Raw genomic sequence first — 24,152 nt, forward strand, 5'->3', positions numbered from 1 at the left:
GAATTCAAGGCTGGCTCCTCTTGGAGGCCTTTGTGGAGGCGTCCCCCTTCCATCCCCGTCTGATCACGCGCCCAGGGACAACGACGGCGCCATCCTCCATGGTCCTGCCCTCATGAGCTCGCACATTTGCCTTCCCTACGAGCCTGTGAGCTCCTCAATGGGAGATCCTGGGTCTTAGCCACTCCGTCTTCCCGGTGCTGAGCAGAATGCCAGGGATAAAGTGAGGGATCGGCCCCACGGCTGGCACTCCGGGACGCTCCGACCTACACACCGATCCCTGGCGGGTCCTGCTTGAGACAGCAGAGCCCCAGATCTACTTGGGCGAGGTCTGATCCCAATGAGATCGAGTGTTTAAATACCCCACATCACTCCTGAACCTGCAAAAAACAAAACCAAACAAAACCAAAAAAAAAAAAAAAATCCTTTCCCACCCCGCTTTTAGAAGGCAGCAAGGCCTGACTGCAGAAATCAGTCCCACACTCGCTCTGATGCGAAGAGCTCACCACTGACCCGTTGCCAGAAATCCCAGGGCTCCCTGTGAGAGCGGGACCATGCGGAACACAGGGCAGCACTGTCCTCTAATCTCTTCTCATCTGGAAACCCGCAGGTGACCCACCAATCTGGCAAGGTCACGAGGCTGCTAGCGAGTATCACCTGCTGAAGAGGAATAAGGAGCGAGGCGGCCCTCTGCAGAGGCCGAGTCTACACAGTGCACTCAGCCACGGTCCCGCTCTATGCTCTGCGTCTGACCAACAACCATGAGTGTCTCATGCCATCACACCGGGCTGGCTCTTGATGCATTAAAACAAAAACAAAAACCCACAGGTACATTGGCAGAGGAGTAAAAGTCTAAAGGAAGGAATTATAGAATTAAGAGGTCCGGGGATTTGTTCAGTCACTTTTGCCCCTCACTGAGTCACTAAATACTTCTGCCTTTCTGCATAGACTTCCATATACAAGAAGCAAAAAAGCGAAATGCCACCTTTTCCCGATTCCTATGGCTTCTGATCAGCCACAGACAGTAACCACCAAATCCTCTCAGTGAGACCTTTACATTTCTTTGCCTCGATCAAGTCACGAAGAAGCAAGAGGTAGCATTCCACGCTTTTAGCCAGGCTCTCACATAGACGGTATACAGGTAAGCCCTAGAGATATATGAGATTAAATCATCCTATTGGACTCGCAACCACAGTCACACTGGTGGTAGCTGGGGCCGGGGGGGGGGGGGGTCACAGGGAAAGAAACGGGGCATTTTCCATCCCTAGAGAGGAGTTAATATGACTGACATCCCCACTCACTTTTTGTAAGTCAGTGTGTGAATGCACAAGAAAGATCCTTTTTGCAGTTGATGGGAATCAGATTTTTGATATGAAACTGACAATTTTCACAAGTTCCAAGGACAGAATTCTTTTAAGAATCATGCTTGTATTTTATTATTTATTGGGGAGGGGGTGGGCGAAGGGGAGAGGGAGAGAGAGAGAGCCCCAAGCAGACTCCCTGCTAATCGCGGATACCGATACGGGACTTGATCCCACGACCCCGAGACCACGACCCGAGCCTAAACCGAGAGTTGGACACTCAACAGGTGAGCCGCACAGGCACCCCCCAAAAAATCACTTAAAAAAAAAAGGAGAAGAGAGAGGGAAACAAATAGATAACAGATATATTAAGGCAGCGTATTCACAGCATAAAGTCTCATTCAGTCGTATCCTATTTTTTGGTACATACTATATTCATCGTGCATGCTGCTGATTACCCGCTGCTGTTTCCCGAAATACCAGGTAATTTTTTTTTTAAACATATGTTTCTCACATAATGGCTTCATCAAGGAAAATCAACTCCCTTCAACTATATTTCAATGCTTATTTACTAGTAAGGAAAGCAGTTACTCAATTTACACTTAAAAAAAGAACATAACAATACAGAGTTTTTCGTTCTGACTTGCAGGACAGGACATCTGTAGACAATCAGAAACACAAGGTCCAATTGTCCATTCACATTTGGAGGGCTGTATGGTGAAGGTCAAATTATTCTAATAGCACTCTGCTGTCAGGTATTTCCTGTCCTGCCAAAACAACGAAGAGAAAAGGCGCCGGGAGATCCAGCGTGAAAGCCAGATAAAGACTTCTTGCTATTGTAGCATCAATATTGTGAAATTATGCAAACTCTATGGCCTTCCAGTCACTGAACCCTGCTATGTTTTAAAGGAGCTATGAATCTCATCACAAAAATTAAAACCCCCGTGGGTCTTAAGTCACTGGGGAATGAGGAGGAGGGAGGAGGGGATGTTAGTCTAACTTGAGGGATAAGATGGGGATAAGATGTTTCAGTTCAGAACACGTGAAAGCAGTATTCCTAGGACGGTCTGGTTCTCTAGGACATGTCTGTCCACATTTAGCCTAAGGTATGGTTCTTTTTTTTTTTTTTTAATTTTGAGTTCATTTTAAAAAGGTAATGTTTAGGAAAATAAATTTAATAAATAAATGACACCGATACCTCATACTTCTGCATTTAGGGAGAATTTACCAAACTATGACTTTCCGATTCATTGGCTCTTTTTAGAATAGTAAAGTGAATCCCTTCTGAATTGCTTATTAGCCCCTAAGCTCTGTCTTAGAAAATAATTATCTCAAACTTCAGTGAATCAAATTACCATATATTTACTGTTAGAATATTGCAAATATATAGGTAGGCCAGGAAGAAATCATCATAAGCATGTCATGCGTATTTACTAATTCTATTCTCTAGTATATAGAAATGAATCTAGTTTATATACAAGAACGTTAAGTACTCGAACTTAAGTTTTTATGGAATGGCCAGCTCAACTTAGTCATTGAGATAAAGATCAAAATGGAGAATTTTATGACCTAAGATAAACTTTTTTTCCACTAGTTTAATCAACATGTTTTTAAGTAACCAAAGGAAAAACTTTAGAGTCATTTCGTGCCAGCCCCTTCAGGCAATAAAGGAAGTCTCTAGAAGTGTTAAATGCACATTGGAGACTAATAGATTTTTGTTATTAAGTGCTAGTTGTTAATTTACTACCTTCAGTATGCAAAAATGATAAGGATTTAAAACATCAGATTAATTCAGGGGTTATTAAATTATTATTAATGTTCACTTTCAGAAAATAGTCTTTAAAAAAAAGAAAAAAAAAGTGTTTTCAAGGAGTAACCTCTAATGAAAACCAACACAACCACTGTGGATTGTGTCAAGACAATCTTGGTTAGCAAAAGACGTCCAGTGAGACCAGGCCACCCTGTGCAAATACATGCGGTATTCTCACAGGCTAACTTGCTCTGACCCTCAGGTTTTCAAAAATCTAGTGTGGTTATACAATCGCTTCAGTCGTATTTTTGTAATAAATGTAGTTCTTTATTTAATGGAAGGAAATGCGAACATTCTGACAGGAAATCCAAGCTATTAACTCCCATCATGGGATCATGCTCTTTTTGGGGGGAAATGTCTATTGTATGACTCACTGTGTAACTGTAGGTAAATGTCTTAACCTCTCTGTGCAAGATTGTGGCAAGATTAAATAATTCAAATTTCCTTGTGATATTAGGAAAATCCATTTATCACAACAGAGATAATGAAGAGATTTTGAAAGTCAGATACTTAACTCAGGAATAATGTCAATTTTGATTCCATAACAATCAAAAACTCAATTTCTGTAGTCAGAACTTTTTTTTTAAGAAAAATTAAGGGACGCCTGGGTGGCTCAGTGGTTGAGCGTCTGCCTTTGGCTCAGGGTGTGATCCCGGGGTCCTGGGATGGGCTCCCCGCAGGGAGCCTGCTTCTCCCTCTGCCTGTGTCTCTTGCCTCTCTCTCTGTGTCTCTCATGAATAAATAAATAAGATCCTTAAAAAAATGAATCTGCTCATTTATATTCAAGACTTTATCAAGCAACCTCTGGTATGATAAATTATCACATTAGTGAATGTCTCCTTTCAGTATAAAACTCAACTTCACACCTTTTCGCATATCCACAAACAACTGTCCCACCCCAGTGTTCTCCAACAGAATGGATCTTCAACAAGCCATGGATTCCCAACTGTCCCACAGAAACCAGAGGGGTTGGGACATCTCCAGAGACCACAAGTGGGAAAATGACTATGGGAGACACATGAATTTATGTCTTCCCGATACCTAGCTCAGAAGTAGCAATGCCATGGATGAAAATAAGGAAGAAGGGATTTTCCTCAGATGCAGGACGATATACCCAGTGTCTTGTCTATAATTGATCCTTGAAATCAAACTCCCCACACAAATGAACATTTCATGAAAAGAGAATAAAAAAAGAGAGGTCTAGTCAGGGCCAGGAAATGCACCTTTCCGTGCATCAGGCTCTCTGAGTTTTTTGGTTTTAGGAGCAGCTTTCTGGACCAGTGATAATACGTCCTCTTACATGCAGGTAAGAGCTGGGAGCCATAGTTTTCAATGCCCGAGTTGGGGAAAGACAAATGGAAAGAAACCAAACAAGGGATACACCATCTCTGGACCCCAGCAGGTCAGTATGCACAGGAAACCATGAGAAAACTCAAGTTCACCATCCTTTCCGTGATGTGCTTGTCTTCACAGCTCTAAGGTCATTACAACACAGGCCATTCATATGGCATCTCTCACCAAATATCCAACATGCCTCTTCCTTCAGGCATGGTTTGACAGTAAAAGAACCATGTTTCCAAGTGTTAATGTGGTTTTAACGAAGAAAATAAGGTTTAGTCAACACCAGAACGGTCCATTGACCTTCCCTGCCAGGCTGGAGCTCCTCTGTGAGGAAACTTCCAGACACACACTGACCCTCTTTTTAAAACATTCATTCTCTGATTCACTCTTGGCTATTCATGCTCTGCCCCAACTTTAATGAGAAAACCATTGCAAGGTAAACCAGGAACTCACCCAACAAACAAAACATGGCCCCTCTCCATGAGACACTTAGTCTAGAAGAAGATACAGCAAGCACGGCTGCGTGGTGCTGTTGACAGGGTTGGGGCTTTCATCACACAAGACTGGTTTTGATACCCCAGTTCCACCCCTCCATGTAGCCCCATGGCTTTGGGTAAGTAATTCTGAAACTCAAACTTGTTTACGCAATGTAGATATGATACCTGCCTTGCTGAGTTATTGTCAAGATTGTATGAAACAATCCACGTCACGTACCTAGCAGAGTGCCAGGCATATAGTAGGTGTGCAGTAAATGCCAGGGCTTTTCCTCTTTCTCTTACAGAAAGAACACCCAGATATAAAGACTTAGAAAGCAACATACCTATTACAGCTACAGCTCTGAGAGTGTCAGAGGGACAGAAGTATTCGACGTGGCCAAGAAGGCAGGAAGTCCTAGCTCATTCATTCCCATCAGAAATGGCCCTGGAGGGGCCAGCTCCACAGAACTAAGATTCCTTAAATTCTCTTGCACCTGAAACAGCATAGAACTCTAGCCTGGCCTCTCGCGGATTTGAAAAAAGACATCTCCACAGGTGTTTCTTAATGGCTTCTTCATGGGAGGAGGAATAATTGTGTTCCTCTGTTCTCTGCACAATCTCAAATGGCTGGACAAGCCAATAACTGCATGGCAATGCTTTCTGCTTTATTTTCAGATAAGTGTGACATATATTTAAGATGGTAAGATGGTGTTTTTCAACTCTTAAAAATTAGAGAGGAAGACTCTTTTCTTGCAGACAGCTGTGGTAAGCTGGGTTTTGTTTTTTAAGCCACTGATGACTCTGGAATACTCACACTTGGAAGAGAAGAGACTTTACAGCTCCATCTAGGATACTGTTTGAGTCTAATGTGAAATTTAAAAATATTTCTTCCAAAATAGCTAAACAATGCTCAGAGCCTGATAACCTGAGTGACTTTATCAGCACTTAATTGGCTTAGGGTACTCTGAATGCTTGGGGGCAGGGCAGTGCCTCCCCAAATTTTTTAACAAGTTGGTTACCATGTAAGTAACTATAAAACAAAAACCTCCCAAGCAAGTCTAGAATTACTGCAGGCTCTCTGGGGAACTTCTTTCCAACTGCTAGCTAAAAATTCATTTGACATGGTTACCTACAGTAGCACTACTATTTTAAGCAAAAAGAGATGAAAGATAAGTAAGAACGGATGGAAACTAATCTTTTTTTAGTCTGTGACCTTAAGCAAGGCCAGTCACCCCTTGTGGTTAAATAATGGCAATGATTTAAATATTCACCAATGTCACAGATAAATGCTTTTTACAAGCTCATGCATGCTCACACAGTTAAGGAACACAGGCTACAAAGCTGCCCCACCCAGTAGGGTGGCCAGTAGCTACATGTGGCCACTGAGTGTTAGCAATGGGGCTGGTCCAACCTGTGAGATGCTGGCAGTATAAAATAGACACTGGACTTCAAAGACTTAATGTGAAAAAAATATAAAATATCTCATGAATTTTATATCGCATTTATGCTGAAATAATATTTTAGCCATCTTGCATAAAATCATTAAAATGAACTTCACTTGTTTTTTTAAAAAAAATGTGGCTACCAATGCATTTAAAATGACATTTGCTGACACTAACAAGGCAAAAAGAAAGAAAAGGCATCCAAATTGAAAAGGAAGAAGTAAACCTGTCAATAGTTGAAGATGACTTTATACACTACATAGAAAACCCTGAAGGCTCCACCAAAAAAAAAAAAAAAAATACTAGAACTGACAAATGAATTCAGTAAAGTCTCAGGATATAAAATCAATGTGTAGGAATCTGTTGCATTTCTATACACTAATAATGAAGCAGCAGGAAGAAAAATTATGAAAATAATTCCATTTACAATTATATAAAAAATAGTATGATACCTAGGAATAAACCTAACCAAAGAGGAAAAAGACCTGTACTCTAAAAAGTATAAAACATTGATGAAAGAAATTGAAGACTACACGAAAAATGGAAAGACATTCCATGCTTGTGGATTGGAAGAACAAACATTGTTAAAATGCCTATGCTACACAAAGCAATCTGCACCTTTAATGCAATCCCTATCAAAATACCAATAGCATTTGTCACACAACTAGAACAAATCATCCTTGAAAGACTCCAAATTGCCAAAGCAATTTTGAAAAAGCAAAGCAAAGCTGGAGACCTCAAATTATATTACAAAGCTGCAGTCCTCAAAACTCTATAGTACTGGCACAAAAATAGACACATAAATCAATAGGACAAAACAGAAAACCCAAAAATAAATCTGCAATCATAAGGTCAATTAATCTTTGACAAAGCAGGAAAGAATATCCAATGGGAAAAAGAGAGTCTCTTCAACACACGGTGTTGGGAAAACTGGACCAGGAACATGCAAAACAATGAAACGGGGCCACTTTTTTACACCATATACAAAAACTCAAAATGGATTAAAGACCTAAATGTGAGACCTGAAACCATAAAAATCCTCAAAGAAAGTGCAGGCAGTGAGGTCCCTGACATGGGCCACAGTACCATTTTTCTAGATGTGTTTCCTGAGACAAAGGAAACAGAAGCAAAAATAAACTATTAGGACTACACCAAGATTAAAAGCTGCTGCACAGTGAAGGAAACAATCTGCAAAACTAAAAGGCACCCCTACTGAATGGGAGAAGGTATTTGCAAATGACATTATCCAATAAAGGGTTAGTATCCAAAGTATATAAAGATCTTATACAAATCAACACCTAAAAAAATCCCAAATAATCCAATTAAAAAATGGGCATAAGGCATGACCAAACATTTCTCCAAAGAAGATGGCCAGCAGATGGCCAACAGACACATGAAGAGATGCTCAACCTCACTCACCATGAGGGAAATGCAAATCAAAACTACAATGATACTACCTCACACCTGTCAGAATGGCTAAAATCAAAACCACAAGAAACAGCAAATGTTGGCAAGGTTGTGGAGAAAAAGGAACCCCTGTGTACTGTTGGTGGGAATGTAAACTGGTGCAGCCACTATGGAAAACAGTGTGGAGGCTCCTCAAAAAAGTTAAGAATAGAACTACTCTATGATCCAGAAATCACACTATTGGGTATTTACCCAAAGAATATAAAAATACCTTTTATATATATATATAAATATAAATCATATTTTTAAATATATATAAAATAAATATTTCTAAATAAAAAACATATTTTATACATAAATATGTATTTATTTTATATTTTTATCTAAAAATACTTTTTATATATCTATATGCCCTATATTTATAACAGCATTATTTACAATAGCCCAATTATGGAAACAGTCTCAGTGTCCACTGACTGATAAATGGTATACACACATGTACACACACACGCACACGCACGCGCACACACACACAATGGAATATTATGCAGCCATAAAAAAGAATGAAATTTTGCAACAACATGAATGGAGACAGGGAGTATTATGCTAAGTGAAATGAGTCAAAGAAACACAAATAGCACCTGATTTCACTTAGATGCAGAATTTAAGAAACAAATGAGAAAAGGAAAGAGAGAGAGAGAGAAAGGGGGTGGAGAGAGAAACAAGCCAAGAAACAGACTCTTGACTACAGAGAACAAAATGAATGGTTACATGGTTACCAGAGGGGAGGTGGATGGGAGATGGATGAAACAGGTGATGAGGACTTAGGAGGGCACCTGTCCCGATAAGTACCCGGTGGTATATCGAAGTGTTGACTCACTATATTGTACACAGGAAACTAATATAATGCTGTGTGCCAACTACACTGGAATTAAGAATGGAATGGAATGGAATGGAATGGAACGGAACGGAACGGAACGGAACGGAACGGAACAGAACAGAACAGAACAGAATAGAATAGAAAACGTTTGCTGCTTGGTAGTATCTTCCTATCAAACGGTGCTGGGTGAGGGTGTTTCAGCTCACGTTCCAAGTTAGCTATGACACAGTGACCTTCAGTACATCACAGGCTGTCTCTCTACCTTGTTTTTTTTTTTTTTTTCATTTGTAAGGTGTCAAGAGCTTGGACTAGATGCTTTGAAAACCCCTGGGGCTCTAACATTCCAGGATCCAAGGACTCACCAGGTACTGCTAGGGGAGAAAAGACACCAGAGCCAGTGGATGACAGTGCTAAATAGGTAGTTGGTTGCACGAGGAGGCAGGGCCTTCTTTGCGAGAGTGGGCTCTGGACAGGATACCTAAGAAGAGCTCAGGGGTCCCTTATGAGCCACCCCACAGCTCGTGGGTCCCGAGGCGGGAGACAGGCTGTTCCACCTCTGCAGCGATGCCAGCCCAGCAGCTGATGAGAGCATGTGGGGGAAGCCCTGCTCTGCTGTGAGGCTGGCTCGGGGCTCAGCACATGTGCCACATGTGCCACATGTGCCACAGGTGCCATGGACGAGCTGGCCTGTAGCCGTGCCTACAATGCAGCTGAACGCAGGGCATGCTGTGGGCTTAGGCCCAGGGTGCAGGGGGTGGGAACACATTCGGGCGGCCAACAGGTTCCAGCACACCGACCTGGCCAGCGTGCCTTCCTGTGTGGGAGCCCAAGAAGTGGGGGGAAAACCAACCTGTCATTCATATTGTGTTTGTAAGACTTAAGCCACATTCTTAGCACACCTGGATTTTGTGGTTTATCAGACTCCCAAACGGAAGTATTCTCAAAAAAGAAAAATAAGTATTATGGCTATCAGTTTCAATCCCCAGCATTACTCTGTATTATGTTTCTGTTTTCTGGAACCAGTTAAGGTGGCACCTTCTGAATTAGCTTGGATTGTAAGACAGTCATCCCCCCGCCAGGCTGAGCACCTGGGAGTCTGCACGGTCTGTCCCAAGCCACCTGCTCGGCCCACTTTCCACCGTTTGACAGCAGCATTTAGCAAACATTGACTAGGTGTCTATCTTGTGCCAAGCACCGGGTACTACAGCAAGTTCCTGTCCTCAGGCGGCTTTCAAGATATAGGGGGAGCTGGCGCAGAGAATGCCAAGGAAGAGGACAAGTGTGATTCCATGGAATTCAGAGATATGTCCAAGGTGCTTGTGTTCGGAGCACCTAGCTCTGGCTCGGAGGATCTGGGAAGGCTTTCTGGAGGAAGTGAGATCTAATGTGGCTAAGAATGGATCAAGAGAAGAGGAGAAGGAAGAAACAGCTCATACAGAGTCAGTGAGGTGCTTCCAAGTCCAGAAGAGAAAATGAACCAGGTGCATTCCTAGAAGGCTGGAACTCAGAGGGTAAAGGGGCCCCGGACAGGAGATGAATCTGGGGAGACAGACAGGGACCAAGAGTCCTGAGGATGCTCTTGAATGGCCTGTGGAGGAGCAGATGGTGGCCTAGTTCTAAGGTCGTGGCAGTGAGAATTGAACGCCCAGCCTACCTAGCTTAGCCTCAGCAGGATTAAACTGCTTCCCACTCCCCACGCATGCCGTATCCTCCCGGGCTGTCTTGCCTTTGCACAAGCTGTCCCCTTCTCTCTCTCTCTCTCTCTCTCTCTCTCTTATTTTAAATTCAATTAGCCAACATGTAGCACCTCCTATCACATGCCCTCCTTAATGCCCATCATCCACTTATCCCACCCCCCACCCACCTCCCCTCTCCGTTTGCTTCCTCTGATTAAGAGTCTCTCGTGGTTTGTCTTCCTCTCTGATGACTTCCCATTCAGGTTTCCGTCCCTTCCCCTATGATGCTCTGTGCTGTTTCTTCTATTCCACAGATGAGTGAAGCCATGTAATTATCTTTCTCCAATGGACTCACTCAGCATAATACCTTCCAGTTCCATCCACGTCGAAGCAAATGGTGGGTATTTGTCATTTCTAATGGCTGAGGAATATTCCATCTATACATGGACCACATCTTCTTTATCCATCATCTGTCGATGGACACTGAGGCTCCTTCCACAGTTTGGCTATTGTGGACATTGCTGCTGTGAACATCGGGGTGCAGGTGTCCCGGCGTTTCACTGCAGCTGTATCTTTGGGGTAAATCCCCTGCAGTGCAATTGCTGGGTCATAGGGCAGATCTATTTTTAACTCTTTGAGGACCCTCCACACAGTTTTCCAGAGTGGCTGCACCAGGTCACATTCCCACCAACAGTGCAGGAGGGTCCCCCTTTCTCCACATCCTCACCAACATGTGTTGTTTCCTGTCTTGTTAGTTTTCCCCATTCTCACCGGGGCAAGATGGTATCTCATTGTGGTTTTGATGTGTATTTTCCTGATGACCAGTGATGTGGAGCATTTTTGCATGTGTCTGTTGGCCACGTGTAGGTCTTCTTTGGAGAAATTTCTGTTCATGTCTTCTGCCCATTTCTTGCCTAGATTCTTTGTTTTTTGGGTGTTGAGTTTGATAAGTTCTTTATAGATCTTGGATACTAGCCCTTTCTTAGATGTGTCATTTGCAAATATCTTCTCCCATTCTGGAGGTTGCCTTTTCATTTTGTTGACTGTTTCCTTTGCTGTGCAGCACAGGCTTTTTATCTTGTCCTCTCTCTCTTAAATGCTTCTTCCTCTGTCCCACCCTTCCTTTTCCCATTTAGAAAATCCCAAACAGACTTCTGTAAGGGGCCTCTCAAAGGTCTCTTCCCGTACAAACCTTCCCAACTCCAACTGAATCAATCATTCCCTACCCTAGGCGTGTATTTCTTGTAATAGCAAATTTAGGGGTAGGAGTTGCCTACCCAAATTAATATTCATCTTCTTTCAGAACTGTCCCCTTCGGTGGCAGCAGAGCAGCTGTCTCTGGGTCACATGACCATATACTGTGGGGCACCGAGGACCGAGTCAGGGGAGGACATCCTAACCAAGCCTTGCTTCTCTCGCTTAGACACCGAGGCCAAGACAGACCAGCTAGTGCTCAAGTTGGAGGACATTTAAACTTTGGATCTGCAGGCAAGGCAACGTCTCCACTGTATAGAGAAATACAGAAAGCTGAGAAAACAAAACACTGCTGTGGCTCATGAGAACTTTCCAGTGTCTTGTTCTAAACATTCATGACCCCTGATCAAATGTCCTCATGCTGAGTGATGGGAAAACCCATGCATCTTTTTTAAAAAAATTATCTAGGTATAGTTGATATACAATGTTGTATTGGGTTCAGGCGCCCAACATAGTCATTCAACAACTCTACGCACGGCTCAGCGCTCACCATACTACGTATGGTCACCACCTGACGCCACACGATGCTCTTACAACAGTATTGACTATACTCCCCATGCTGTACTTTTCATCCCTGTGACTTATTTTATACCTGGAAGTTTACACCTCTTTTTTTAAAAAAAGATTTATTTATTTATTTGAGAGAAAGAGAGAACATGAGCAGAGGGACATGCAGAGGGAGAAGAAGAAGTAGACTCCCCTACTGGGCAGGGAGCCCAATGCAGGGCTCCATCCCAGGACCCCGAGTTCATGATCTGCGCGGAGGGGAGATGCTCACCCGAGTGAGCCACCCAGATGCCCTGGAAGTTTGCACTCCTTAATTCCACTCATCCACCTGCTCCCCATTCCCTCTGGCAACTGCCAGTCATTCTCTGTATTTATGAGACTGTTTCTGGTGGTTTTTTCAATTTTTGTTTTGTTTTGTTTTAGGTTCCACATGTTAGTGAAATCATACGGTATCTGTCTTTCTCTGTCTGACTTATTTCATGCCCTTTATGAAGGTCCATATATGTCATCACAAATGACAAGATTTCATTCTTTTTTCTGGCCGAGTAGTATGCCATTGTATATACACACCACATCTTTTTTTTTTTTCTGAAGCAACTCATGGTAAGTCCATTTATTTCCCATTTGTACACACCCCGTTTATTACTTTGTTGTGTCATCTGCCCAGTACTCCCCGTGCCCATTCCCTGCTCCACCTTGACCACTGTGCTCCCGCTGACCCTGGGGCTGCAGGATCCCAAACATCAGCCTCCGCCCATCAGTGTAAGGGACAGGCTGAGGGAAGGAAGCCTATCTGTTCCTTCGTTTCTCCTAGCCAGCCACCCAGAGGCACTGACGGTGGAGCTGCCACCCGCAGGTCACAGTGGGAGAGCGTAGGTTCTTGGCAGGAGCTGGTCATTTTCATGGCCCTCTACTGCTACCCCAGGACAGGCTCCAGGAGCTCTTCCCAAGGGAAGCTCTAGACCCAGGACTCTTGAACTTTCCTTTTGGTTTTTTAACAATACTTAACTGTTTCCCTCACACAGGTTCATGCCTTCATCAAGAGATCTGACGGTGAGGAAGTAGATTTTGCAGGTTGGCTCTGCTCCACCATTGGCTTTAACCAGCCCAGCACACCAACCCACGCAGCTGGTGTCTAAGTATTTGGGAAGCAGCAAAGAGTGAGTCCCCTGCCTGGTGGTGTGCCATGTTGCTTTCAGGCCTCTTTCCCATGCCTGTCTCTGTTCAGACGTGCATTTCACCTGCTTCAGGAATCTGCTTCTTCCTCCTCCTCCTCTTCCGGCACATGGCTCCTTGTGCTCAACTCCAGTGCAGTTTGGTTGATTGACGCTTCATTGTCCACATGCACCAGCGTATCATGTGACTGTTGAGGTGCAAGGTGAGAATAAAGCATCTCATCTCCTCTCCTCGAACTAATCATTGACTGGAGGGCTAGTTCTTCAACCTTGAGCCGATTCAGCTGGTCGTGCAGGGCCACCTTCAGCCGGAGCAGCATCGTACACCCCATCTTTTTTATCCATTCATCTACTGATGGACACTTGGGCTGTTTCTGTCTCTTGGCTATTATAAATAATACTGCGACGAACAAAGATGTGCATGTATCTTTCCCACTCTCTATGTGTCTATTTTTGTGCCAGTACCATACTGTTTTGATTACTACAACTTTGTAGTATTATCTTGAAATCTGGGATTACGATACCCCCAGTTTTGTTCTTCTTTCTCCAGACTGTTTGGCTATTTGAGAAGACCCCTGCATCTTTTTGACCAATCCCAACTCTTGGTGTGAGCTAGCTGGAATGGGCTTCAGATACTACTATCACGTAAGTCCTGATAAAGACACTCTTTCCTTACCTACAATGCCTTTATATAGCAATGAGGCATTTCCACTCTAAAATCAAAGCTGATACATAGATGACTCCGGTGCTGTCATTTTCCTAGCCAATTCCCACTGCAGATGTGATGAAGGCATCACAGCACTCTCTATCTGGGTTTTACAAGTCATCACCACGTGTTCCACACGGCCCCAAAGAAATTAACTAGAGTTGGCACACAAGAAAAAAGCCATTGGCGATCAATGTTCTAGGCTGGAATCTACCAGTAAAATCTACCATAAAAAGGTACCGTCTTTTTTATGGTCATAATCACAACATTCAGCTCTGTGCCTGACACAAGGTCAGTATGGGGTAATGCTTGCTTGGAGGATAAATTATGACCGTAATGTTTTAGTCCGATTGCTCATTTTTGCTTCTTCATTCATCCACCTTACCCGGCTGGTATTCATTCTTTCCCATTTTAGAAACAAGGTGAGTGATTCGATTAGTAGTGAAAGAGCTGAAATAGAACAGTGCCTCTTGGTGTCAGGTGCACTCCATCTATAAGGTGGAGTTTTGTTTTGTTTTTGCCTCTGGGGATTTGGTCACATTTTAGAGTTCATCAGTTTGGGACAATGGTTACTAAAAACCCTTACAGAATCAGAGCACTCTGTTCTTTCTCAATTAATGATTTACATTCATCAAGTATGGCCTACGAACTTATCGGTACATTATCTGGCCAGTTTATTCATAATTTATCACAAATTTATATGCGATCTGAAAAAAGCATGATCTAACTACCACACGATAACCAGTAAAACTGCAGCAACTGTAAATCCTGCGAACTTCAGGAAGTGTAAACTACAGGAAACCTGTAAACTTCAGGAACTGTGTCTGCCACAGCAAAGCCAAGCTGGTTCCGCTCCCCACTTAATGTCTTTATCATATACAGCCCTCCAACAACGGGTGCACCTCCCTGTCCAACTGCAGCAAAAAGTCTGACTACCTTGGTAGACGATGGTCAGTACGCAAAGAGAAAGAGCATCTTAAAAATCAGTAACATACCAACTCCATCAACTGTTTGAGCTGACCTATCTCCTCTGGCAGCGACCCAAGTTTGTTGTTACTTGCGATTAAGACTTTGAGAGGCAGACCACACAGGCAGGCAGGCAGGGCAGACAGCTGATTCCGACTGCAAAGACAATACGAGAACACAGGTAAATACACAGGCCACTTCACACTGTTTCTGAATGTTTGTGAACAAACAAGAAGAAAGGAGTGTCCTGAGAAGACGTTTTACAAATATAACAGGTCCAAGAACATTCCTGCATGGGTCATAAATCCCAAGTACAAAAGATAATAAAATATATTTCCTTTTTTTTTTAAAGATTTTATTTATTTGCTCATGAGAGAGAGAGAGAGAGGCAGAGACACAGGCAGAGGGAGAAGCAGGCTCCATGCAGGAAGCTTGACACAGGATTCGATCCCAGGACTCCAGGATCACACCCTGGGCTGAAGGCAGGTGCTAAACCGCTGAGCCACCCAGGGATCCCCAATAAGATATATTCCTAAGAAAGAAGGGCAGGGCACCTGGGTGGCTCAGGTGCTTAAGCCTCTGACTCTTGATTTTGCTCAGGTCATGATCTCAGGGTCGTGGGATCGAGCCCTGGGTCAGGCTCCACGCTCAGCAGGGAGTTTGCTTCTCCCTCTCCCTCTCCCTCTGGCTCTCCCCTGACTCTTGCGTGTGGTCTCCAAATAAATAAATAAGTAAATAAATAAAATCTTTAAAAAAAAACAAAAGAAAGAAAAGCATAGGCAGTTCTGTGGGAAACAACTTTTCCCAGCACAAAGAACCCCATCAAACCCCCCGTAGAAGAAGTGGACTCCTCGGCCAGCCAGGAGGCAGAGGGGCATCATGCCCTGTGCCACCAATAGCAACAGGAAGCTGCTGCCAACTATTCTCTTCCTGACAATATGAGCAGGAAACACAGCAAGAACCAAGCACCATGAAGGCATCCTCCCGTCCATGTTAGAAGTAAGGCAACTTATAAAGGACCACCAGCCTGATTTCCAACGTTTTTGACTCTGCTTCCTTTTGCTGACACATAGCCAACTGCGGGTAAGGTCTACTGGGGTGTCTGCAAGGGAGCTAATTAAAAGAAGAGAAGAGTCAAAAAAATAAAAATAAATTAAAATAAAAAATAAATTAAAAAAAAAAAAAGAAGAAGAAGAGAAGGGTCAAGTTGGCCTTCTGGGAAAAAATGAAGCTGAAGCCTCAAGGAGTTCAGTTTAACAGATTTCCCAGAAAAGTCTGGGGCCAGGTCTCACTTCTGCTTTGCATGAAGAGGTTTTCTACCAGAAGTGTCTGAACTTCCTATCATCGATGCTTAGTTTTCTGAGAAATGGGAAAATAAGGGATAAATGAAATCAATGAGCCATCCTCATATATGTCAGCCATTTAGTTCAACCTCCTCTCCAACAAAACAGAAGCAAAGACAAAAACCCTTCCTGCCGTCAAGTAGGGAGATGGATGGTTTTGAGTTTCCCGGCCGTTCTGATGAAGCCAACGACCAGGCCGTGATAGATCTAAAAGTCTCTTTGTCATGTTATTGCAACTATGTGGAACGTCCTCTTCTTCTTTTTTTTTTTTTTTTAATGTGGAACTTCTTTTGTGTGCATGTACCCACGTGTGTGAAGCTCCCCAGGTTGTGGTACTGCGTGCATGTATTTCTGGGCACACATAAATCTGTGTGTGGGAGAGGGAGGGACAGGCAGCCTGAAAACACACCAAAATGTTATCAGTAGTCATTTGGGGGAGAATTAGATCCAATGAGTATTTTTAAATTTTCTTTCTTAGACTCTGCTCCATCCCAGGACCCTGTGATCATGACCTGAGCTGAAGGCAGATGCTTAACCGACTGAGCCCCCCAGGCGCCCCTACAGCTCTTGGTTTCAGCTCAGGTCATGATCTCGATTTGTGGGAGGGAGTCCTGCATGGGGCTCTGTGCTCAGCGGAGAGTCTGCTTCTCTTCCCCTGTCCCTACCCCACTTATGTGCAGGCTTGCTTTCTCTCGCTCTTTCTTTCTCTAAAATAGATAAATCTTAGAGAAAAAAAGAAAAAAGAAAAGAAATACCTATCACTATAAAAAGATACACTTCATCTGCATACTGGTTACATGGGTGCTTCTGTTGGTGAAAACTCACTGAGATATATAATTATGAGCTGTGTACTTTTCTATATGCATTATATTTCAATTAACGCTTTTACACCTCTACTCTCCCATATGAGGGAGTGGGAATCATACAGCTGAACAGAGGGCATCTCCAGCTGACGGGCTGAGAAAAAGCAGGTGTTACGCTGATGGGAGAGCTTTCTTCAAGCTCCAAAAAACCCTCCTTGGACACTACCTCTGGAGAAGAGAACTAAGTTTATTAAAAAGCGGCAGGTAAATCATTTGGAATGTAATTTGTGGTTATAAAATATTATTATGTAATTGCATAAAGTGAGGACTGGTTCCTTAACATGTTAATAGGGCAATATGTATATATATGTATTATATTTTATTAAAAATATATATATTTTAAATATATATATTTATTTTGGAGCCATATTTAAACTTTGTTTTGAAGACAAGGAAACAAAGATCAGTATTTTCAAAAATTTCTACATTCCTATTTTCCACAGAATTAACAATTACAGTTGAAGATTCTTCCCATGTTTCTTTGCTTGGAAACTCAGATTTCAATATTGCCAGGCTCACTTTAATGCAGGCATCTCATCACATGAACAGATACTGAACCGGGACACAGACTTATCACACCATTCAAGTAATGCAGTGAAGGCTCTGCTCATTCAGAAGCACAGGATTGGAGATTACAAGGGATTATTCTCACAGGAATTCCAGCGTGGATACTAATCTAAAATAAAATGACATTTAAGCATTCTAAGGGTAGATGTGAGCACTGATTTTAAGATTTAAAATAATTAGATATAAGCATGATTTCTTTGATGGGGGTGTAAGCTTTGGATGCTAAAAGCTGCTGGTGGAATCCTCTATTCATCCCCCGCTCCCCCCTCCCGCCACTGTCGTTAGGCACCTGTAGATACATCCGGATGCCAGGACTTTTCGTTACAATACAGCCTGCTACAGGCCTGGGCCACATTTCCTCTATTTCACTGATCTATTCTCTTAGGCTCTACACTTCATATATTTTATCACAGGATGTTCCTGTATTACTGGTAATTTCCCCAATAGAAAAAGGAAATACACATGCACACAAAAACCCATTAGCTGTCCAGCAAATATTTATAAAGGACAGAAGAAACTGCATTCCCTCTAATCCTCTACCCACTAAAGACCACATTGGTAGCCTGAGTTTTTTGAAACCACTCAGCTGGCAGCAATTTTTCTCGAGCAAGTAAGTGCCTGAGGCTGCAAACAACTATCCTGCTCCCCCACTTGTCTCCTGCGGGCCTCTGTGCTAAAAGCAGGCCGTCTGCAGAGAGAATGTTTAAAATAAGGCCCTATCATGTCTGATAACGTAATGGCCAACATTTATTTTCAAATCTACCCTTCTACGTTCCATCTGAAAGCAAAATTTTAAAAAAAAAATTTTTTTTAACTCGTTCATTACAAAAGATTAAATTAGTGGGGGAAAAGGGCCACTCGTTCAGAAGCAGAAATTACAGACGTGGTCATGGCAGCCTGAGCCTTGGTGCCCAGCATCTCTGGTCACTCTCACTGCCTGGTCTGGGTGGAGGCTGGCACAGGGAGGGGCCAGAAGGTGCTAGGCTTTCACCAGGCTGTGTTTACTGTGAATGCTTCCTCTTCCATCTTTCTCAACTGAATGACTCCCTATTAGGATTTATGGGTCTATTTCCTCATGTCAAGATAAAACAAAGCGGCTCAACGTTAATAATCTGAACACTCTTGATAGCTTTGGTTTACAGAATACATTTCTCTTGGCTTCAAGTACCACTATCCCTCACTTAATATAATTCCTAAATTAAGGAATTTGCAAACGAAGTCACTTCCCTATGGTTTTACTGTTGGAGACTCTTCATTTAATGTGTTTTGACTATGGCACTTAGTAATATCCACGTGTTCAGACCTAATGGCGGTATTTAACATTATTTGTTATTGGTTTAGCAGAAAGTTATTTTCCCTAAAGTAGTGATGATAAAAAAATTATGATATTTTTACATGTGATTTTATTATATGGGCATCATTATTTTTTTATTCTACTGGAATGTAACTCTTTTTAGTGTATGGGTTCACTGAATAATTGAGTGTAGAATTCATGTAGCAGAAAACCATTTATAGAAAGACTTTTGTCACAGGGCACCTGAGTGGCTCAATGGTTCAATGTCTGCCTTCAGCCCAGGGCATGAGCCTAGGGTCCTGGGATCGAGTCCTGCATCAGGCTCTGATTCTCCCTCTGCCTGTGTCTCTGCCTCTCTCTGTGTTTCTCTCAAGAATAAAAAAAAAAATTAAAATTAAAAAGAAAAAGACCTGTCATATATTCACCCACTCAACTGGTGAAAAGGTCACCAACTGTGGAATTAAGGCCTGGGGTTCAAATCTTGCCTCTGCCGCAAACATTTAGTTTAGGGTAAATGTTTAACCTCTCTGGTATTATCGTCCTTAAAACACAGGTAAGCATACTTATCTAACATGAGACATGAGATTATGGATGCACAAGTGCTCAGCCCAACATTAAATCTACATAAAGATGAAGCCATACCCGACCACTAATGTGGCAAAAGCAGTGGGGACAGGACCAATAAAGAGCCTATGTGTGCTTAGCTCGGTGTTGGCTATTTATTTTATTTCTTAACTGCTAAAATTTCAGTCACTTTTAAAATACGGTTTTACATTTCATTCACTGAAAACATATACCAATACCAACATATACCAATTAAATATAAAAATGATCACTTTGAGGCATGCGGGCTACACAGTTTCAGGCTAACAGAAACCAAGTTAGCTATTACAGGTCTGGAGGCCCTGGGTTAGCACATACAAGCACATCAACGACCTTCTCTCCCCCAGCTTCTCCAAATGCCGGGTTCCCACTATTTCTCTGGGAAAACACAAATACCCAGGACTCATCCTCTTTGTTTACTGTTTGGCTTCCGAGGAGTAACTGAAATAATGATGTGAGATCATTAACCATCACAAACCCATTCAGGAAATATCCCAGCACACATCTAAAAAGCCACCAGGAGAGCAGGACAGGTTTTGTGGGGTGGACACTCCGGCCTCACACCCGTGAGTCTCGGCCAGGGGAAGGAAACAAGCATATGGTAGTTATTGCCACTGTTTGTGGGAAGAGTCCATCTGCACTTGGTGTGCGACCTCCAGTAAACAGCAGCTATTTTACTGTAGCCAACCAAGCAAGTTTCCTTTTTCAAAAGATACCTCACCTAATTTTGTGTTTATGGCTTTTGGGTTGTTTTTTTTTTTTTTTTTTTTGCATACTCTGTCCAACTTTCATTCAAGGTAACGTAACACTTTTATATTTTTTTTTCTGTTTTGCATATGACACTTGACTGTTAATGGTCTTTATACACACACACATCAGTGAACAATATCTACAGAGAACCATTTCCTTTTTCCTGCTGGCTCCATTCTGAAATACCCACCCTGGCAAAATGTCTCACCCTCGCTTCCCCTAACGACAGAGTACTACTTCCCCTTCATCACCAGCCCTCCCCCTGCATTCCCACCATCATCATTATATGCCTGGGGATGCTTACCAACAACAACCAGAGCCTTGCTTCACATTGCCTGGGATATTTTCGTGGACCTTCATTTTATAAATGCAAGTTACATACATGTCATTTTAATCATGCTTTACATGAAATTTGTAAAACAGGAATTTGATTGAGATGATGTGCATGTACAAAATCCGGGCACCCACGTGGAAACTGAACTTTGAAAGCAGTTATGCTATCTACAACTTGAGAATAGCAATTACTCGAAAAAGAGAACTAAAAGAAAAGCAAAAAGCAAAAAAGTGAGTGTCTACAGCAGCTCAGAGTTCAGGCCGATTGCTGCACCAGCCCTTCTGCTGTGCATTTTCGCTGCGCATACCTGCACCATATTTGGCCACTGCAACTGAGCCCGGTTCCCACAATAACAGCCTATCAGTCTCCTCCGGAGTATAAATAAAGCCTTGCTTAAAATACCCCACTGTCTTATACTCTCCATGGCCAGCAGCCACCACTGCCGCGATGTCTGTAATTAGATTTCAAAGTGTAATTATTGATAACTCGCCCCCCTTCTCTGTTATTTCCTATGGCTTGTTTTTTTTTTTTTTTCCTCAGAGCTCTTCAGTTCTAAAAGGACAAGGCTCTACAAACTATTACTTCAAGTTTCCTCCTTAAGGAAAAACAAACAAACAAACAAAAAGAAGATGCTCTTAAAGAGTTTAAAGAACTTGCTCCAACACATTTGATCATGCCCTTCCTTCACTCTAAAATGGAGCTGAGTGTTCAAAATCAAGGAAGCATTGGATGTTCAGAGAGAATGCAATTACCAGATGATAGCCCAAATATTAATCTGCCAAACCCCTTCAGAGGCAAGAATGCAGATGTGGGCTCCTGGGTGGCTCAGTCGGTCAAGCATCCCAACTCTTCATTTCAGTTTGCGTCTTGATCTCAGGGCTGTGAGTTCAAGCCTCGTGCTTTGTTTTGTTTTTTTTTTTAAACAGAAGCATTATATGTAACTTTTATTTTACACATCCACAAATGCTTGTACAACATACAATGACTACTTCTAACATTTATAGGATTTTTTCCATAGCACAAAAAGAAAGGTTAGTGACACACAGGTGTGCTACAGTGATGCTGGGTGGAGCCCTCAGGAGCCCACTTTGCAGAGGAGGGCTGAGTGTTGTTGACATTTGGGTCCTGAGCACCTGCTGGGAGGTGCAGGTGATCCCACTGAAGCAAAGGGTGGGATCTCTGTACCTCGGCCAGGCTGCTCATCTGCTACCTATCATAGGGGGGAGGGGACGATGATAGAAGAGGCACTCCAGGACTGTCTTGGGCACAAGACTTAAAAAGAACACACACACACATACACACACACACACACACACACACAAACATATATAATAAAAAGTATGAATAGGACTGTAGAGGCCTGAGCCCTATGTCTTGAAAAACAACACTGTGCAAAACAGGGTTGCTGGCACATAGGCAAACAACCACTAAATGGCCAAGAAAGATGTATCAGCACTGAAGATAACTGGAGCCATGTTCCAGGTAGAATGGACACTAGCTTCCTATTCCCAGGAAAGTATGCCTACCTTGCCCACCTTCTCCTCCATGCCATATCACTAAGTCACAATGTTAACTTTAACATTTTTCCTCCGCCCAAAAAGGAAGGGATAGCTGTACTGACTTAAATGAAACAGGAGGCCCAGACCAACTTCCGCCCAGGGGGTGAATACAAAATATTCATAATAAAATTTAAGATACCTGAACATTTTTTAAACATGCTCGTCTTTCATTTAAAGACGTATGTCTCCCCATCTATTTCAATTTTTGAATGCAGAAGGAATTGCATGAACGTAAGTCTATATACATCTTCTTTTTCCTACTTCTCCTTCCAAGGACGTACATGCACATAATCTCAGCAGAATATCTGTTGTACCAATTTCACAAGAGCTTCCATCATGTAACTCGACAGCCAGTAATAACAGAGTTCCATTTAACCGCTCTAATACTTCTACAAATCAGTAGCGTATCCACTTTACCAACACCACTAGAAAATCCCCTTACTTTACTAGGTCTTTTGCACTATTTTTCTTAACCCATATTGCAATACATATGACACAGCATACCACAAAGCTTGATTTGACAGTTCAAGAAACATTTCTTGGGGAATTATTACGTATAAAGCACCTTGTTAGGCATTTAGACAACTACTATTTTATTTATATGCACAACAATTATGTATTATAAGCATTAAACCCCTGACCTTTCAGATGCAAAAACTGATGTTGTTGTTCAGAGAGTTTAAAGAACTTGCTCCAGGCTGCCTACCTAGTGACTTGCCCTGTGCTGTAGAGTTTGAAACCACGTGGGTCAGGCTTCACATCAATGTCTGTGATCTTCCTTCAATACAACACAGCCTATTTTCATTTACTTTGGAATAAAATGTGAAGGGAAGCCAGGAAAACAGGAGGTGGGAGACCCCAAATTCCAAGCAGGAGGCTATGAGATGCTAGACTGGTGGTTCAATGATTAATTTCTATGTAAAAGGATGGAAGACAGGGTCAATGATGATTTCTGAGATTCCAAGTTAGGGGAGTGGAGAAAAACAGGAGCGTGAACAGGAACAAGGATGCTTATTTGGAAAAGAAGAAAATGAGCTTCATTGAGCAGATGCTGAATTTTGAGGAGTCAATAAGCATCAAAGAGGAACTAAATTTTAGGCAAGCAGGAAAATGAGGACCTGTGTCCAAATGGCCCAAGAGGATGGAGGATATACTGGAGACACCTAGGACAAGGATCTGAGAGGGAAGGTTTAAGAACCAAAGATTGAGCTGTGGGGAATTCTGGGGATAAGGTGCAGAAAGAGAAAGAACCACCTAACAGGGGAATAAAGAAGAAACAGAAAGACGTAGAAAAGCAAGCAGTAAAGCCTGTGGCCAAATCAAGGAAGGACAATGCTGTGGTGCCAAATGCTGACAGGAAGCCAATCATTTGTCTACAGTACTAAGTGCTTGCTCTGCTCAAGAACCTGTTTTAAACTCTGAGAAAATATGTAATGTATATGAATCCTAAAACTTAACCCTTCACAAGATTAGGTGACATCTCTCTGAGCTCGTATCACCCATGTCCCATTTGAACATTGGTCATTTATTTTAAAAACACTATAACTGCACATATTTCCTACTGGCAGGGGGAGGGGGTTCTCAAGACATAAGACAAAAATTTAGTGACTCTTATCAAATGAAGTGAAGCTTCCTATATGGATCCTCTTCTGTAAGGTGGGGGGCGTGAGGGATGTCTGGCTTGTCCTAACAACTTTGTAAACAAGTATCTACGGATTTGGGGCACCACTGTCAAATGCTCAAAGACTGCCTCTGCCGAAGATTCCAGGCTGTTCTCTGGAGGTCACAACGGTCTTGCCTTGGGACTAACATATGGGAGGGAGGGCCCACTATTCCTAACAGCTCTTGCATGCAGCGATACAAACACAATTATTTAGTGTATCAGGAAAACCGTAAATGAC

At 42.6% G+C, this 24,152-nt stretch overlaps 2 protein-coding genes across 6 annotated transcripts in view; both read right to left on the reverse strand.

Annotated features, from left to right (window-relative positions):
* The window catches only part of LRCH1 (leucine rich repeats and calponin homology domain containing 1), a 199,927-nt gene that overhangs the window by 66,587 nt on the left and 109,188 nt on the right, over window positions 1–24,152 (reverse strand). For all 5 annotated transcript variants that reach the window (XR_008665747.1, XM_055335664.1, XM_055335663.1 and 2 more), the window contains one exon: window positions 14,968–15,094. Coding sequence is in view for 4 of the 5 variants with exons in the window: in XM_055335664.1 (XP_055191639.1) it covers window positions 14,968–15,094 (127 nt within the window). In the remaining variant the exon portion in view is untranslated. The remainder of the gene's footprint in view (window positions 1–14,967; window positions 15,095–24,152) is intronic.
* On the reverse strand, window positions 13,338–13,511 carry LOC129516340 (snRNA-activating protein complex subunit 5-like). The gene has a single exon (XM_055335667.1). It carries the CDS (start codon window positions 13,509–13,511, stop codon window positions 13,338–13,340), a length of 174 nt encoding a protein of 57 aa, XP_055191642.1.

This window comes from Nyctereutes procyonoides, unplaced genomic scaffold, assembly GCF_905146905.1.
Source record: "Nyctereutes procyonoides isolate TBG_1078 unplaced genomic scaffold, NYPRO_anot_genome, whole genome shotgun sequence".
NCBI lineage: Eukaryota > Metazoa > Chordata > Mammalia > Carnivora > Canidae > Nyctereutes > Nyctereutes procyonoides.